The sequence below is a fragment of the Nesoenas mayeri genome, assembly GCF_963082525.1.
Source record: "Nesoenas mayeri genome assembly, chromosome: 9".
NCBI classification, from domain to species: Eukaryota; Metazoa; Chordata; class Aves; order Columbiformes; family Columbidae; genus Nesoenas; species Nesoenas mayeri.
The window spans coordinates 25,027,927-25,046,866 of record NC_137557.1 but is presented as its reverse complement, the minus strand read 5'-3'; the positions used below and the strand labels follow the sequence as shown (position 1 = coordinate 25,046,866).

General features: G+C 40.8%; 1 protein-coding gene across 1 annotated transcript in view; it reads right to left on the bottom strand.

The window, feature by feature from the left end:
• The window catches only part of NYAP2 (neuronal tyrosine-phosphorylated phosphoinositide-3-kinase adaptor 2), a gene marked incomplete at its 3' end in the record, with an annotated part of 126,972 nt that overhangs the window by 41,763 nt on the left and 66,269 nt on the right, over positions 1 to 18,940 (bottom strand). Inside the window, exon 3 of the mRNA XM_080349761.1 lies at positions 9,594 to 10,691. Coding sequence (XP_080205887.1) covers positions 9,594 to 10,691 — 1,098 coding nt within the window. The remainder of the gene's footprint in view (positions 1 to 9,593; positions 10,692 to 18,940) is intronic.

Genomic DNA, 18,940 nt, shown 5'->3' with positions numbered 1-18,940 from the left:
ATACAGCTATTTCTAACTCCTTGATTTCTCTTGTTACTGATAGACTGCTGGAAGGCCAAGAGAAAACAAGGAGAAGCATATCCACCTTTTTGTAGTTAAAAGCATATCCACCTTTTTGCAGTTAATAGTCTAAAACTTTTCCTCAGAAAATTATGGGTAGATTAGATAATACACTGACAAAAATGTGTAGCATGTCATGCAGCCATCCACTATTTTTTGTTAGTCTTCATATTACTCATTACATTCTGGATACCTAAGTGCCTTGCTTTGCAGAGTGGTTTAGCAAGGAACAGCAGCGTAAGACAAGGAGAGGACACGTCTTGCCATAATTTATAACGGGATCCCCTGAAGTTTATCTTGTCTCATTCTTTAAGGACCTGTGGATTGGGCCTTTAACAATGGAGTTAAAGAACTAAGCTCACTCTGTCAGGAATCAAATCAGACATGCCAGAAAAAAAGAATGTTTTTACACAGATTAGTAAGGTAAAGACATTTTAAGAAATATCAAGAAGAGAAATAGCAGTCAGAAGTATTAGAGGATTTTAGAACTGAAGGAGGAAACCTTGTTCTTTCCTTTATTCCCTCCAAACTTCCCACCACCTCCTCATAAAATTGCATGGCTTCTACAGATAGAGCTGTGTCAAAGTATGTACAGATAAGGCATTTAATTGAACTCCATCTCTTGTAAAGATGCAACGATAGCAGTTCAAGAGATCATTGAACCAAGTTGGCATGCAAAAGACTTTCATTTAACAATGATCTCAAGCAGCTCCTCTGGCTCTGATGTAGATATTCCAGTTTCTGAAAAAAATAAGCAGATTTTTGTTTGCAAAACTATTTTTTTTGCTCACGATAAATTTTGGGGAAACTGCTATGTTCTGCTCTCTATGAAACTTGCACAGTATTTCACCTTCACAAGCCTCTCAGTCCTTGGCTTAGTGGTGGTAGTATGGGCTGGGAGACTTCAATTATTTTTCCTAAACAAAACTGTGATCTCCTTCCCTGTGATCTGGTTTAAGCAAACAGACTTAAGTGCTACCTCTATATACTTACCTGTGGAACATGTCATCTGGTTCAAAGTGCTTTATGAACATTGTGCTTCCGTAAATTAAACACAATACACATAGGCCTTCCTTACCAACAGTCTCTAGTTTTACTTTTAGGATTTAACAAGCAAAAATGCGCTTGAATCGTAACGCAAAGAAAAATCTGATTGTTAACTTAGAAAAAATAAAATTCAGGGTCCAGTGCATGGTTATGAAGACAAGTTCTGAAAGATTTAGCAGCTGCCTTTGAAAAGGAGCCCTGAAATGCCAAAGCCAAAGGCAGGAGGACCAGCTGGTCCCACCCTGAAAATCATCACTGTAGCCAAGTCGACCCACCAAAAGATCCTCTCCAGTCCCCAGCCACTGATTGGATCTACACGTGTAAACTTGCTTTCTCCCTTTTGTAAAGCTAACATGCACACGTATCTTTTTCACATCTGAACTGCAATTCCTGTTTAAAACTTCTAACTCTCCAATTGCTGCAATACATGATACAATTTTAACAAGATACTCTACAAAAATCCTATAAACCAAAGCTGACACCAGACTTTTCCTACAGCAAGAGGCTCCACATGATTTTCAAATAAATTATCTCCAACCAACACCAGGTTAGAGATACGTCCCAGCACAGCCCCAGCCCCGCCAGCCGGGCGGCTCCATCCAGCACAGCTGTGCCAGCTGCCCGAGCAGAGCCCACCCAAACCAAACTGCACCACTCCTTTACATCAGAGGAGTTCTCTTCCTACTCTCTTTCCTTTTTTTCCTTAGTTCTTTCATGAGAGAACTCTGATACCCTAAACAGATACCACCTTCCCTAAAAAACACAGTGAGTAATTATAAGAAATTGTATTTAGCAGTTTCAGTGAAGGTAATACATGCTTATGAAAAATATCACCAGATTAAGCATTTCTTACCATTATTACCGAGCACCCATAAATTGGTCATAAATTGTGTGGCCCTGTTTGAAACAAAAAGACAATAAAATCTCCGATTCACAGTCGTGCTGTATGACTCCACCATTTTGAATGCAAGCTGTTCTAGTCACAAAGGACACATTTATTTTCCTGAAGCCAGAGACACAGATGGTGTAAACTGGAGTAGCTCTCCTAATTTCAAAGAAGCAGCAGTGATTTATAAGTGCTGAGGATTTGGCCTAAAGGTCAAGATACTTCTCAGGCTTAGAAAGCTCTGGTTGGAGGGGTAGGGGTAGAGGAGAAGAGAGGCAAAAAAAATAAAATCAATGGCACTTAAAACTCAGAACCTATTATCATTATTCATGTCTTTAAGTGGGCCATGTGTTACTTTGCTTACTCTGAATATAGTGAAGTAGGTGCTGGTTGCTGCATTTAAGGTTTTGGGGTTTTTTTGCATTATTTCTATCAACTTTCAGACAAGTCACATCTTCCTGTATGTTAAACCTAAAGGGAAAATGTCTTTTTCAGTCCTCTACCTGAAACTGTTCTTTTACTTGAAATCTAACAAAAAGAGAATGGCATTTTTCTCTATTATTTTTCTTTTTTTTACGGCTTAACAAGCTTATTTCTTCTTCATTAGAAGAAATGTTGATTAATTTGCTAACCAGATATTCTACCAAGCAGTTAAGTAAGATGAACAGAAGGAATAAATAAGTCTGTATGCATCAATCATAAACAGCAGCTGTTTCCAGAAAAACCTGAGCAATTATTTATGAAATTATGTCTTCTTCAGTGCTTCTGTATACCGTCACAATCCCAGGAGGACCTGATTTTCTGATGAGCCTAAATTGCTGAATTAGAAGAGGAGACAATGTCATGGTACCAATTAGTAAAACCATTGCGTATCATCTCAAAATGCATGTTTTCTGTTTTAAAAACTGCATCTAACAAAGACATTCCTTCATCTTAAAAATGGAGGGGACATCCCACCCATTAGCAATTTGAATGACTAAATGCCCTTAAAACAGACACACTCATATTTGTGTGAAAGCAGCAAGACAGCAAATGCCATAGTATGCATTTCAATCAAGGAACGGGTACCTACTGATTAATCCCTTCAGAACAAGTTCTCAAACCTGCCATTATCCTTGGTGCAGAGGAAGAACCGCATTACTGGCACGCAGAGCAAAGGGGCAGCAATGGCACAGCCAGGGCAGGGGGTTGGCACCCAGGAACATGTCACTGCCACAGAGCTGCCGTGCATCCCATCACACGTTTCTTCTTTGCACCTTTGCTTCTCAGCTCACTCTCTCTCATGTAGAGTAAACCTAGGCAAAATATTGGTTTCCTGCCTTTTGCATGCTTAGCTGAATGACTTTGATGTCACAACATGATTTTTCTTTCCAGTTATTTCCTCTGGTTTTTAATTGGGGAACACAGGTCAGCTTCAACAAGGAAGATGCTCCAGCTGGCCAGGCTAGCTGAGCTGGATCAAAATGTTCAGTCCAGCGCCCCCCTCTTTTTGCTAGAGGATCTAAGGATTACTGGTGAAGGACAACAGTAGGAATGGCTGAAGCAGCACTCAAGATCACTCAGCTGCTAAATCTGGTCACCCCCATGTTTACACTTCAGTCATGCTCAGTTCTGTCTCACAACATCCCACGCTCACCCTTAGTGAAAGGCAGTTTAAGAGACCTGACTCCAGCAGAGCAGACAGCTCGTGACCTTTGTGCATGCAGGTGTACACGGCTCTTGCCCTGAACATGCACTCACAAGTGAGCACTTGAAGAAAGTACTTCTGATGCTGCAGCTCCTTAGCTTGCTGCTATCTTGACAGATAGTAATTGATGGGTAAGGACAGAGCCTTTTTCAGGCTCCAGCTAAATGCAATTAATTGCAGTAAGACCATATCCTTCCAGTGGCGAACGAGTGTCATTCTCTTCAAAGCTGATGTTCTCTTACCCTCTATTCCTTTTCCTCTGGCACTTCTCCCTGCTCCCTTCTCTAAGTCTTTTCTTTCAGATCTGCTTTCAGATTCTACTTTCTACTGTCAAACGAGACATGACTGCTGTGATCACCTCGTCTCATCTCATACATATCATGGGTCATCAGACTAGAAAAGCTAACTTCTAGTGAAACATCTGCTTCACCTGTGACAGAGAAGCCAATACACCTCTGGCTCAAAGGTTGAGGAGTAACTTCAGTTATGCAATATTATTTCTGTAAAGCTGTACCTATCTCTTTGGACTGAACATAGCATTTGTACTGCATGCAATCAATTGCTACAATGCCGAAAAGGTCTGGAGAATTAGGCTGACATCTCTTTATATAAAACTATGAAAATATATTCATCTAGAGGTTAGAAATGATGTAGGCTTCCAAATTTCAGTTTCTGATATTGACTCGCAGTTATGCAGTAGTTGAGCAATTGTATGTAGTGGAGTAGCTACTATATTTTTTTTACGGCCAGCCTAATCTTGTGGGCAAGCTCTTCCTCTTCAGAATATCTGAGGCTGAGCAGGTATCCAGGTGAGAAGGTATGCAGAGGTTGATGGCATACCAAGTCCACTCTCCTCAGGCCAGCAGTTCTCATCCTAAGTCTATTAGAAATACATAAGCTGAAATCCTGCTGTCCGCCTGCATCCCTCATCCTGTGTTTAATGCACAGAGGTGGGGGTCAAACAAACAAACTGACCCACATGGGGTGAATTTTCACTTAACTCATTTCCCAAACTCTCTTTTCCAACATATTGTTCTATCTAACAGGGAAATCCAAGCTGCTTTCTAGCTCCCTGGAAAACATCAGTATTGAAAACAAAAAAAAAGGTAAAAATTTCCACTGTAACTCCACAATTTCTTCAAGGAAGGGTCTCACCTGCCTGAAATCAGCATGAGCTGCTTTTTAACAAGTTGAGCCACGTCTGCACCCCTCCCCACACTATTTGACAGCTTATAATAAGATGTTTTACATTCCTAATGCAGTGAGTACCAGCCAGGAACAGGAAATGTTAATAATTATCCTAATTTTCAAGCACTTTAACTGAATTTTCAAAGTAGCACGTTCACAAATTTCCCCCCTATTGGTAACTAGAAGCTGACAAGTGAAACTCTCCATAGGCAAAAGCCAAAGCAGCTGCAAAGCCCTGCAGAGCGGCTAAAGAAAAGAGCAACGAGCTGCTGTGCATCGCATGTCCTGATCTCACACCTCGTGCCCAGTCGGGGCACGCAGCAGAGGTAACTATTCTGTTCTGCAGTTCACTAGGATGAATATTTACAAAACTTGCTCAAAACAGGCGCAAAGTTCCCAGAAAATTATGAGCTATAACAAACGGAAAAAAAAATTACACAAACAGAACTAACATTCTGTGATTCTGTGAAAGGGCTGGTCCTGGCAAGGGTTTACAGGACCATTCCACCCAGAAAATATGTCCAGATGCAGCCCAGCAGCTCCTCTGTTTTGCTTTTCAGGATGTGGGTATGCCTATAGGCACATGACTTCAGCTCTATATTTTCATGGAGTACAGCATGTTTCTATGGTGCAGAAAAGACAGAGGCAGCAAATACAGCTCTAGAAAATCCGAAGACCATTCCCTCCCTCTTTCCCTCCACGATTCCCTCTTTCCTGAAGGACACAGGTAACACAGACACTCAGTGCATATGCTAAAAGCAAAAGAGATGTGTCATTTCACACAGCTGGACTGAGCAGTCCACACCTTCAGCTGTACTAGAAAAAGGACACACTGCAGTAGCCCAAGGACACCAGGCGGTGTCGATACCCTTTAAATAGTTTCCTCTAACCTCTGACAACTGATATTATATTTCACAGGGGTCTGCCAGCTGTTAGGGCATGCTACCATGTTATCCCACTGAAAAGTAGGAAGGGCTAAAGAACAGTCAATGACGATTAATGTCTATCTTTTCCACTCTTTCATATTTTTCATGCTCTACATCTTTCTTCAGATTTCTGTAGGGGATCTATCTTTCTGCCTTCTCTTTGTGATCATCTTCCACCAATTTTTTCATTTCTGATTTGGCCTCGCAACTTATTTTTCTTTGTTCTTTCTCCCCACCTTCTTAATTGCACTGTAATGCATATTTAAGATGCTAACAGCACACGAGAGGATTTTTAGAAGAACACAGCACAATAAGTGAGTTGCTTAAAAAATCCAGTTACGAACATCACAGCTGCAGCTGGTGGCTGCTGAGTGCATTCAGCAGCATGTCTGGGGCTCCAACGGAAGCTCATATCCTCAGAAAATATGGCCCTGAGGTGACAGTCTCCTTAGGACCACTGATTTATCCCAATTTCCCACTAATGCTATTCCAGTGAATTCTAGCGGAATAAAATAGAGTGGGATAAAAAAAAAAAAAAAGGAAAATTACAGAAAAGTATAGCAAATAATACAGAAAGGCTATGAGGGCAGCTTTGCTTGTATATTAAAGCTGTTGACTGGAAATAAGGTTTGTGTAGTCCCCCTCCCTCAAAGAGAAACCCACTCAAAAATGCCACAAATTAAAAGCCAGCAAATACATTCTGAGTTTGGACTCAGATGCCAAATTTCCACAAAGACAGTTGCAGTAATAACAATAAAGATGAGGGAGAATTTTCTCTGTAACTGCTGCAATATTTTGCAAATACACTCAGCTGAATACAAAATTGAGTATTGTGCTATTGTTTTTTGGCTAGCATATGGCAGTGAGAGCTTCAAACAAGCCACAGAGGGCTGAGTCTTCAAGGAGAAAGTTGCTTGAGAAATGCTCAGAATAATTTTATATTTTAGAAGCAAATACTCTTAGTTTCCTAGCACAATTTCATAAGAGTCGTATAATTTCTTTTTTTTGTGTGTGTATTTATTACCCTCTAGATTCTGGAAATCTTTCTGTATGCTGAGAGCAAATTACCCTGAAGTGATAGCTATAAAACCATGGTAGTCCCAGTTTGTACTATGCTATGCTTAAAAAAATGGCCTAAAAAAAATAATCCAGAACTGTGTAAGTGCCTTAGGCTTCCAGTGTGATTTGCAGGCACAAGATTTCTTTAACAGATCATATGATTAGCCCAGTCTACACTGTCTATCGCTATGCATAATCACGGCATGTAAACAGGAGTCTGGTCAGACTCTACGTTCAAATCCCAGAGTTTAGATTCTTTCATGGAGGATCATTTTAATGTAGAATTGCAAGATATAAAATGTTAGAGCTGTATGTGCTTTCTATAAATCTTAGAGTGTCTTCTACCTCTGTAATATCTGGTTCTTGCTCAGCACAGTAATCCCACAGGATTAAGTCATACTGTAAATACCAGACGAATTACAATCGGATTAGATGGGCAGTCTGTTCATTTACTCAACACAGCTGCACTCCAGAGTCTTTTCACCACTGGTGTCTATTTATAACATGAATGTTTTGTCCTTAAAGTAAATGAACACAGTTTCTATTCCATTTCTCTCTTGTGCTCCCATTCCTGACCAATAAGGAGCACATTTCTGCTTCCTAAGGAGCAAGCAGAATGCTCCTTGAGAGGCCAAGAAGAAAGCTGTTCTTCATACAAATCTGCAGGGCAAGATTTATTTTAAACTTATCAGTGAAAAGTTCCTTGAAAGGTCTGCATTCAATTTCAGTCAAGTGGAATATAGAGAAAATCTTTCTGGGGGCACGTATGAGACAGAAGCACAGATTTGCTGAAATGTCCCAGGACTTGCCACATTCGCTGCAGGAATTTTTACAGGTTCCAAACCTGGTACTTCTGCCTATATCAGTAAGCATAAAACCATCCAGCTTACAAAGTTCACCAGGTAGATTTAGTGTAGCATGGGATTTACAGGGGATTTCTGTACACTTATGAATAAGAAGCATGTTTAATAACGTCCAATTTTGTCTGCACTTTGCCAACATCTCCCTGCCACTTCACTGCAATTATTCATAAACGTCACATCACATCCCTCATAATTGTTCTCAGTTACAAGAATCATCTTTACTTTTATGTATAAACTTCCATCCAGCATGCAAATCTGGCATTATTGTATCCTTGTTACTCTAATCACTTAGTGAAACCCTACTGAATCATGGAGCCAAGACTTCAAGAAAATGGTATTTATGATTGCAGGCCACAAAAATATTGAAGCAAACTTGTATTCTCAGTATCCTGCTAACTCCATTCTCGCCTCCACCTTCTGATTTCAGAGTCATTATTCCTGATTTGCACAGACATGAATAAGAACAAAACTGCTGAGGTTGGGACAGTGGAGTCCATGGATCAGGAGGAATGTTTTGTATGCCAACCCAAGCCATTGCCACCAAGCTTCTCTGTGCCTACATGCTTGTGTGTACTCAGCTGCAGAGGTGCGAGACAGGCAACCTCTGCCCATGCAAACCCAGAGGGGCTGTTTTTGTGAGCCCCTCGAGTGTGACGCAAAGCCATGTGTCTGTGCTACGATGAGTAATGTAACAGAGAGACACAAACACAACCAGCAAGGCAGTGCAGAATTCACTTCTTTAGCGATATGGTAGCCTGGAAGCCAGAACACCTTCCTTTATCAGGTGTAAATCAGTGTAGTTTATCACATCTATGTAATATATTACAGCTGCCAAATAGGTATAATATAGCACTTGGACAAACACAAGATCAGCTGCTCTCCAGAGAGCTTTTTCCATTAGGCAGGCGTCAAGATTTCAAAGTCATAAACTGATTTTACTGAAGTTGGAGGAGAAAGCATACTGAGCCCACTTTGCACTCTGACTGAGGTGTTATGGCCGCCTTCCACTGTGAGACAATGTCTCTGGCACCACTGAACGGGAATGTTTTTGTAACAGAAATACTGGTGCCAGGTTCTGCTTCTGCTCACACCTGTGACTCCTGCTGATTTCATTAGGAGTTTCCGTATTTCACTAGCTCAGAAATAGGTGTATGTTGCATAAACCTGAATACATATGGGATGATTTTATGATACACCAAATGAAAAGTCAATATTGGCTTAAGGTTTTCCTGTACAACTTCCTCCTGTGCTTTTCTCTGTGTGTGAATAATACGTTATAGGTCATGTTGGTTTTCAGATCGATTCACAGTGTGGCCTCCCAAGCAGGCACACCACCACAAATGAGAGAGAGACTCTGTAGCACAGCACAGAAGGAGGCAGCTGGAAGGAGAGGCATCAGCTAAGCTGGTACCTCTGGTTCCCATCATACACACCATGATCACTGGCCAAGTTCATGGCGATCAATGGATCTTTGCCAAAAACAACTACTGTTGGGCTATTTTGTTACGAGCTGCTTGGACAATTACCGTGTCTTAGCATCCAGCAAGAAAGGAAGGATGTGACATGGTGGGAAGAACCCAACTCACATTGGACCCTTACAAATGTGGAAAAGTTAATGAAAACTGACTACTTTTGCAAGGCCAAACCATGAATCGTACTTCCGTAGTGCAGTATGCATACTTAAGCATCTTAAATATAACAATATGAAGACTAAAGAAATTTTAACAATAATAACTTTTCTTCTCATTACAAGAAATTTCTATAAGGAATTCAGACTTCTGAGACATTTGATTTTTGCAAGTGTTTGATGTAGTAAAATATACTGAAAGATATTATTATACAAGGAAGAATGAGGGAAAATTACATCAAGAACTTACTTTCCGCAGGTTCCTTAGATCTTCTGCCACTGGAGGACTTCCTCAGGAGGCTTCGTCCTGAGGTGAAGAGGCTGGTTAGTTCCTCCAGAGGACTGGTGGGTGTTCGAGAACGGGAACCACTCTGACATGACGACCCATAGGTACTGACCGAGGCATTTACCATCTTTCCTCCTTCTTGCAATGTGTTTCTGGCTGTAGTATGAGGCACTGATGGAGAGCTTCTTGAGAGACTTCCTGAATGTACAGAGTCATAAGGTGGAGGTCTTTTGAGGCTTAAGGGGGTAAGAGACCTACCCATACTGACAGGAGAAGGTGAGGCAGAGTGACTTTTAGGATAACCATGTGGAGATTGTGTTCTGTATAAAGTAGAAGGATGAGGAGGTGAGGAGGTATGCCCAGTGGTGCTAGTTCCATGAGATACTGTCTGGTCTTTCTCCAGTTTTTGATGGCCTGGTGTATGAGGTGGCAGTGAAGATGGAGAAGCTCCAGCTTGTTGTTTGATGTAAGACACATTTTCTAAAACAGGAAGCTTTGTCACCTCTAGTGGAGTTAGAGGAGACTCGTCAGAATTTGGGGAACACTGCACTGGTGCTGGTGGGAACACCAGCAGTGGAGGTCTGTGAGAAAGCAGATTTGGAAATGGTGGGGGTATATCACAAAGCAAGCCCTTGGGAGTAGATGGCACTGAAGACTTGGTGAAATCCAGGTCAGGCACTGTGGGAGTAACACACTGAGAAGAACAAGTGTGATGGTCATATTCACATTGACATTTTGAATCTTGGCCTACATCATCAAATATAGGGTATTTCATCTCCTCATAGACTGCTTCACTTTGGTCATCCTCATCTTTTTTGAAGTCTCTGAGAATATTCCCAACCATTTCAATATAAACAGGCTCTTCTTCCTCTGTGTCTGGGGCAGGACTGCTGACCTGCGACAAAGAGGCATCCCTAGTGAGCGTTGTCTTCATAGGGCCATGCTTTTTGATATACGTTTCATCAAAAGAGGTGCTTAGCTGAGTGTTTGGATTTCGTTTCGGCTTCGGAGGTGGAATCTTCTTTGTGTATTCATCACTGTGAGGTCTTGGTTTGGCTGACACTGAAAGCAGAATCAAATATAAATTCATGAGAAGAACGTGACACACTTTGTCAACCACAGAATCTTTGTTACATTGTCATGATTCCGGAAAGAATTTCCTATGACTAGGCAGTTGCTGGTTTTCTCTGGTATTGCATCAATAGAACACTACAAAACTAACATCCTGTTCAAAACACTCCTAATCTTCCCGCAGAATGCTCTGACATTCCACTATTAACCAGTGAGCAGTCCCCTTCCTCCAAGACATCTGTTCTCTCCCAAACTCTTTGGACAGGGGAATTTCCATTTTTATATGTTATGGGATTTTGAAGACCCAGAGAGTTGTCAAAGACATAAAACTGAGTATCCAAATGAATTCCTTATGGCTTCAAGAAAAGATCTTGGACATTCATACTGGAATGACAGGGATGTAACTCTGCAGCAACACAGTGATGAATCAAGACCTTTTTATTTATAGTAACTTCTTGCATAAAGCACAACACTCTTCTCAGCATTGAGAAAGAAAACACATACCGATACTGTAAAATTTGCTGTTGGGATAATCCTAATCATTTATCTGGACTCTACCCTATGAGTTAATGAGACTTCAGTGAAATCAAGTGGGAACAAAGTACCTCACAGATTCAGATCCTTCCAAAACATGTTACTTCTAGAAATGGTAGACCCTTTAATCTTTGAAATTACAGATCAAAACATTATGGTGAAATTCATTTGAAATAAGAGGTCAAAGGTTTATTAAAAACTTTTCTTTAGGAATTAAACAATAAATTAAAAAAAGTGGAAATTGCATTTTGTTCACTTTGCATAAATAGTTAATAAAATATCTCATTAAATGTTAGGGTTAATAAAATGCCTCATTCAACGTTTGGATGAAGTCAGTTTATATCCTAAGTGGACTTAACTAATTCAGAAGCAAAATTTACCACATATACTAAAACTAAACTAGATTCCTATAGGGTAAATAGTTCCTGCGTTAAAAGCCTTGATACCTCACTGTACATTTCCAAATTAAAAAAAGAAATCCTAACCTGCAGGCCAGTTTAGAATAGCAGTTGTCCTGTCTTACCAACCTTTGCTGTTTGCTACTCATGGCGACAGATCTGCCACTGTAAACTCGGTGCTCTGAGAAATTTCCAGACACCTTCTGCTGACCCATCACAGAACAGCCAGCAAATTTCTAATATGAAACCAAGCAGGCGGTGCTCACGGAGTTAAAATCCCTCTGTCAGAACCAGCCTCAGTTGTATTACCAAAGCCAGCAGTGAGGCACTGTTCTGCCAGCGGAGAGACAGTGTCCTGCCACCCTGTGAGGATGTTGGTGCTACAGCATCTTACTGATGGGATATGCTCAGGGTCAGAGGAGGACTCGCACTGGTGGTATTGCCTTGTCACACTTCTGCTTTCATCTGCTAAATAACCTCTCCAACTATTACAAAGCACAGCCATAAAGGCAGATGGTAAACAAAATTCCGGTTTTGTTTAGGAGTAAGGAGCTATGAATGTATGGATGTGCACATATACGAAGACACTGGTCCTCATAGACAGCATTTTACAGAATCACAGCATTTATTTAAGCTTAACGTATAACGAAGGTAGACAAAGCAAAAAGAAAAATAAACCTTGCCAGAATTAAAACAAAAAAGAAAAAACATAAAAAAACTATATTACGCTTTCACGATAATTCCAATTAATGTGTTCCACTTTGCAGCAGGCTAGGGACATGCAAAGCCTACCACAGATTATGGTATTTAGTAGCTTGATAGACTTTCACTTTGTGGATATATCCTAATGCACATTTGTCTTTTTAATTAACCCAAATTAATTTTCTTGAATGTATTAGGATAGACTTTGGGAATGAGATGTAGGCTACCAGAATCACTTGGGCTTTGCAGAAAATATTACTCCTGATGTATTTGACAATACTAGCAGATTTTTCTTGCCATGTTTCCAGTTAAATGATCATTTTTCTTCTGTTTAGTCTGTTATTTGTATTATTACATTCCTATACATTCTACTGACATAAATCTGATCTCAATCCTCTCCCCACACCTCTGTTAATCTGATTTACAACCCTGGCAAAAGCAATCTTGTTCAGATTGGTGTCATTAAAACGAAGAGACAGTCAATGAGACCGGCACAAACTGCCTGATCATTTCTGAAAATCTTGCCTAGGGCTCGAACTCTACTTTAGACTGGCTAAAGGATTACGGACTTTGCTGCCTTTGAAAATTGTGTATTTTCTACACAGGGGCTTCTTGCAATCTTCAGTTCCCTGTGCATCATGCTACCAGCCATAATTTATACCAGAGATACAAACGCTTCCTGCTCCTGTGCCTTCCGCACAGCCTCATTCCCTCTCCTGTCTTCTGTGTCTCCTGTGCCACGGGTGTCACCCTGAGAACATTCTCTGCCTCACAGCCGTAACCCTCTTGTTCCATTTCTTTATCTGGAGAGATGTTAATGATGGACAAAGTAATCAAAAGATGCTCTTGTGCTGAAGCACATTCAAGGCTACTGTTAACTGATATCTTTACCTAAAAATAGCTAAAAGTGGTTATGAGTACTGTGTTCTCAAACAAATTGCTAGAAATAGCATATTTTACCTCTTCCCTTCTTCCATTTCCACAGTTTTTATCCAACTGATAAGGTTCTGCCACATGGTCTAGGCCTGTCCTTAGGTGTTGGTGTTTGCATATACAACACTCACAAGTTATTACATTACAGAAAAGGAAATAAGAAATGTCATGGAAAAATGATTGACATTCTGCCATCTAGTCTTGTGTTTTTGCATGGGTTGAAATTAAGTACTGCAGTGACACATACAGCATTCTCATTTGCCATTGCATGATATGTAACGTTAGCCTAAAATATCTCGGTGACATTATCAACAAAAAGGTCAAATGGCCCAGTGTTGCTGTATAATACACACAGTAAAATGTGACAAGGTGAAAGATTTGCTTTCCATTTTCTACCAAAAGCATGTTTTCATCTGCCACAGTTTATTTTGTAAAAGCATCTATTTCCAGGTTCTGGTATGTTACTGGGATCTTTTTCCCTCCTTGACAAATTGGACTTTTCGAACTAAAATTTAAAACTAAACACTTTGAATATTTTTAAAACTTTAGAAAGTTTATACCCTTTCGGCCCAGAATAACATAAAAAAACCCACCAACCAACCAGCCCCACAACAGAAAACAAACCAAAACAAAACCAGAAATTCTGCAACCAAACAGAGCTGTGCAAAGCTAATGAAAGAAGCAGGGAGTAGCTGTACGCTTCCTGTGTTACCAACATTTGGCAGGCATACATGTGCATGAATGAAAAAGGCCTGGCAAGATCCCATAGCCAATGAAAGGAGATTATTTGGCAATCTCTAGAGAGGAACAGGCAAGATTACTTTAAGTACTTGACATTTATCAGGCAGAAAAAGCATTCGGTGCCTGCTGGGAACATAAACTCCTATGAAAAGCAAACCATGCTGATATATTGGAGATACACATACTGCCCTGTTGTCTGCTCTAAACATGGAGTAATTAAATGCTTTTCAACACGGATTACTACATCCTTGGTGCAACTGTCTCCAGTAACTTGCCTTGAGACTGCCACTCGTACTTCAGCGCACACAGGGCCTGATCCAAAGCTAAATGGAAGAAACGAAAGTGAGGACTGTTTCTCCCCCTGCCAGCTGCACGTTCCCTTAACCAGTCATGCCAAATGGCACCACAAAGCTCCTGTGTGTCCTACTTCAGAGACACTCAAATGCGAGACATCACCAGGTCAGCGAGGAGTTTGTGCATCCAGAGGCAGGTACCTCAGCAACTGCTCCGTGGTTCTGTGCCCTCACCGGAGCTGCTCTGGCTGTGGGAGCTCGAGGAGTGATGCTAATGGCTCCTTTTATTTGCATCAGGACTGCCCAAACTGTCACAGTTGTTAAACTGGAGGCACGATGATCCTTGCAAGCAAAACCGAACTTTGCCGAGTATACACTGCTGGGCAGGAACCCTTCCTGTTTAATAGTATCCTACATCTAGGAATTACCTAGCTCTAATAAACTGCAAGTGAAACAAAACATGCAGGCTGTAATAACTTCATTTCTCATCTAGAAGCAGAAGCACAGTGCCTAAAATAGCCTTACGGGAGCCCTACTCAATAAGCAGAATATGACATTTTTGAAATGAGATATTTGTAGTGCAAAGGTTACGCATAGCTTTCAGACATGCCCAGATAATCTGCCTTTCATAGTTAATTTTGGAAATACAGAATGCTTCTTGTCATCTTATCCTTCTGAAGTATTTTTTTTACTCTTGAAGGAGAAACTGAAATATGAAAATGTGTTATCACATTGTTTTTTATTATTTGCTCACTGTATAAGGAATGAGTGAAAACATCTAAAAACTAAAATGAATTTTGTCATTTCTATTGTCCTTTGGGTGTTTACCAGCTTTTGCAGTTGAGACCAAGCCGATCCGTTATGCTGTTCACCATAACAAACAGAAGAAAAATACATGTAACAGGAAACTTCCTCCCTTTCAATTTCTACAAAGGGCTATAGCATTCAATTTCTTTTTAAATGAAGGAATTATTTGAAGCCTAAACATTTTTAAAATTCTTTAAAATGTTACTTTAAATGCAGAATAAATTAATCTTGGTGTATTTTGAGGAGTACCTCTATCAAAAAGAGCCTCTGGGAGTGAAAGGACATAGAATTTCTTTAATTAAACCCTGAATTTCCTGGATGCTGAATTAAAGATACACAGATTTGGATTTACATCACATAATTCAACAGAGAAAATCCAGCTCTAGGGTAGCACAAAACCTATATATGTGTGTGTGTGAGTTCAAGACTATGAGTAAACCCACTGGCTTTAACGAAATGAACTGCTTGTTCAAAGCTGTACATGATCTTAAGTGCATTTGTGCACCAGTGCTTATATTGGGTTGGATTTCATTATCCCTGTAGATGAAGTTTGAATATTCTTAGTGAAACTGAATTTAAAAAGGCACAGTCCTCTGAACTATGCAAAAGATCAGCACTCAGGAGACCTGAGTTTAATTCATCTCTTTCTCACAAGACACAGGGCCTTGCCTGTCATTCCACCCCCTTAGGCCACTTTTCACTATCTATCTTTTGCCAACTCAGGCTCTAAGGTGCCTTCGGCAAGGTTTTTATTTTAATTTATTTGTTTATATCAATCCTTGCACAGTGGTTCCCATCATTGGAAAGCAACTGTAGAAAACAAAAGCAAATTTAAATGTATTTATTAGAGACATGCAGTGTTGAACATGTATCTTTTCTTCTCCACAACATTCTTGAATACAAATGGTTCCTATACTGTGGACAGCCACAAAAAAAATAAACACAAAGATGTATCTTAGCAAATGGCTATAGGAATGTCATCGCTGGGTTGAAGTAACATCAGGGAACATATCTCAGTGACAAAAAAAACCTGGCTTTCAAAATAGCATTGTCCTTATGGACACAAGTCCTTTACCTGCAGGTAACCTTTTCTGTTTCTAGAAGAGACTAGTAAGGAAAAGCTTTCCAAGCAAGAGATGGTTTCAACACAATGATTTCATGCAGTACATTTTTTTCCCCCCCTCCTGAATCTTTTAGCTCTTACTGGAAATTATTTGGGCATTTAAAGAGGACAAAACTACACTGGAAATGAAAGGACTAAAAGACAGTGTTCTAAAATAATACTGATATCTCAAGGCTCTAATTAAGAAGACTTCTTCAAAAGTATTCAGGTCCCTTTATTTTGGCCACAATTTATTTCAGCTTTTAAAAGGATTGATTTCTGCTCCGATTCAAAGTGGTAGAAATCTTGTGGCTCCCATAGTGATATTCCAGAATGAAACACCAGTATAACAGAGAGCAGAACTGGGCCCTGCAGTTAAAGTCAGTCCTGCACTAATCCAACAATACAACCACTGCAGGTGATGGGCACCATGGCTGAAGCCATGCTGCTGCCAGACTGGGCTTAGGGCTGAGTATCTGGGTCGCACAACTGAATTCTCAGCCCCAACGTCACAGCTCCTTACAAGCTGCACATGCCAGGGGGATTCACAAAACCCAGCCTGCTGCACTGACTGCACCGTGCCAAAGCCTTTGGCCAGCCTGGCAGGGGCTGCAGAGCCTCTGCTCTGCACTGGTAACATGACCACAGATCCAGAGATGGCAGGACATTGCAAAAGCTTCGATGTATCAGTATCGCTCCCTGAACTGCCACACTCCAGAGCAGGCTGACTTCCAGGCTTTTTCCCCCAGAGCTCTCCACTTCTCTGTGCACCTATCTGACACACTGGGGTTTGCTTATTACCCTTTTCCCCCAGTGAAAAGGTCTCCAAAAGCTTTCAGATAATTACAAAGTGACTAAGTCTCCTCCTGAATACCCAGCCTCATGCTTTCATATATTTTGAACTTCACCTCCTAGTTCTTTTAAAGAATGAATAAGTGATGTCCCTGATTTTCCCAGATAACACTGAACAGTCAAAGAAAAAAAGAAAAGAGAATGTGTGAGAAATAATTACAAATTATTTGCAAGCCTTTCTGTACTATTCACTGAAGCTAAAAGTTATTGTCAGTCAGCACAGCCCTGGAAAGGCATAAAATCTGAGATTTTGGATAAGAAAGAAAAGTCAGTTTGAATCATCCTCCTTTTACAAGGAAACTGATGAATGGAGTGAAAACCAAAAAAAAAAAATCTCACAGTAACTCTTTTAGGTTGCAAAGGTTTCTGAATATCCATTTAGAAAAATATCCTTGAACTAATATGCCCTGACAGAAGGGGCCAGGAGCCACAGCTTTCCATGGGTGTAAGTTACAGCAGCTCCAGTGGAAGCTCCGAGGAGGGAGAGGTGGGAGGATTACTGGGGAAGTGGGAACCTCACACTGCCCACACGCAAACCCAACATTGCTGCTGAAGTGCTGGTTTGTTCTGTTCTCAGACAACCTGCAGTCTGCACGCAAAACAGATTTTGCAGCCAGTGCACCAGTAACACTAAAAAATTCTGTAATTGTATAGAATCTGAAGGAATTCTAGATATAGAAAGGCAATTGGCACGGGAATTTATCAATCACAAGCATCATTAGATGAATTACATGAAGAGTGTGTAAATAGAACTACTGAACCATGCTTGCAGAGAAATTAATTTACAAAGTGTATGTGCTTGTTGATGGCTCCAGTGCTCTACTGCAAGAACCCATTCAGAGTCAGAGCACTGACAAGTTAAATGTGGTCACAACAGGGTAGGGAAAAATAGCCACAGATCAGCAATATGAGTAAAGCCCTAGAGTTTTAAAGCAACATTTATGGTATCTTGACTGTCACCTTGGAGATGAAACTTGAACAGCTTTTGCTGTTTTACTGTAAATTAACTGTTATTGCTCTATTCTTACAGCTACCCACAAACTGACTGCATTTCACGCTGAGAATGATGGGCGACATCAGCCCCCGCCACCCCACACTCAGCATCTTGGTTCTGGTGCAGCTATTAGAGCCCAGTTCTCATCTAACCATCATCCTGCACTGGCTGCCCCTCTCCCTCGCTGTAGCTACTCATCTCGCCTTCCCCAAATGTCACGTAGAAGGTGGTGAGGCTCTGCATTTTGTCTGACTGAGTTACTACAGGCTGTGCTCCATGACAGCTGAAAGTGCAGCAGCATTTCTGTTGACCTGCAGAAAGAAAATCTCTCTCTTCATGCTCAGAAAGGGATGCTCTGGGTATATGTGAAGAGCTAAGTCCCACCAACACGTGCCTTAGACACTGCATCACATGAGTTTGGTATGTAGCAGACACCACAGTAAGATACCAGTAAGCCTTTGAAGGGTGAGCTACTTATTCATATATTATCTGCTGCCCAAAGAGCACTGAAGGCCTCTGTGGTATCATTTGGCAATGCTCATGTAAGCAAAGGCATACTCCAGTCCAAATGAGACTCCTGGCTTCACAGGAACAACACTACTATAATAATTTATTTGATTACTATTGTAGCTGAGGGAGGTGATGTGTGAAATCACTTGCTGGACTCTCAAGAACTTCTTGGAGAAGGTACAGTAGAGAGGCTTCTGACCCAGTACTCATAGAGACACTGAATGAAACAGATCTCTGCAGGAGTTCCTGGCTCTGTGTGATTTCTAAATCCAGTACCTGAACCCAAAGAGCGGACTCTGAAATGATTTACAGAGAAAACAACAGAGGAGGAAATCAAGCTAGAGAAAGAGCAAATGCTTAGTGAAACAACAGGC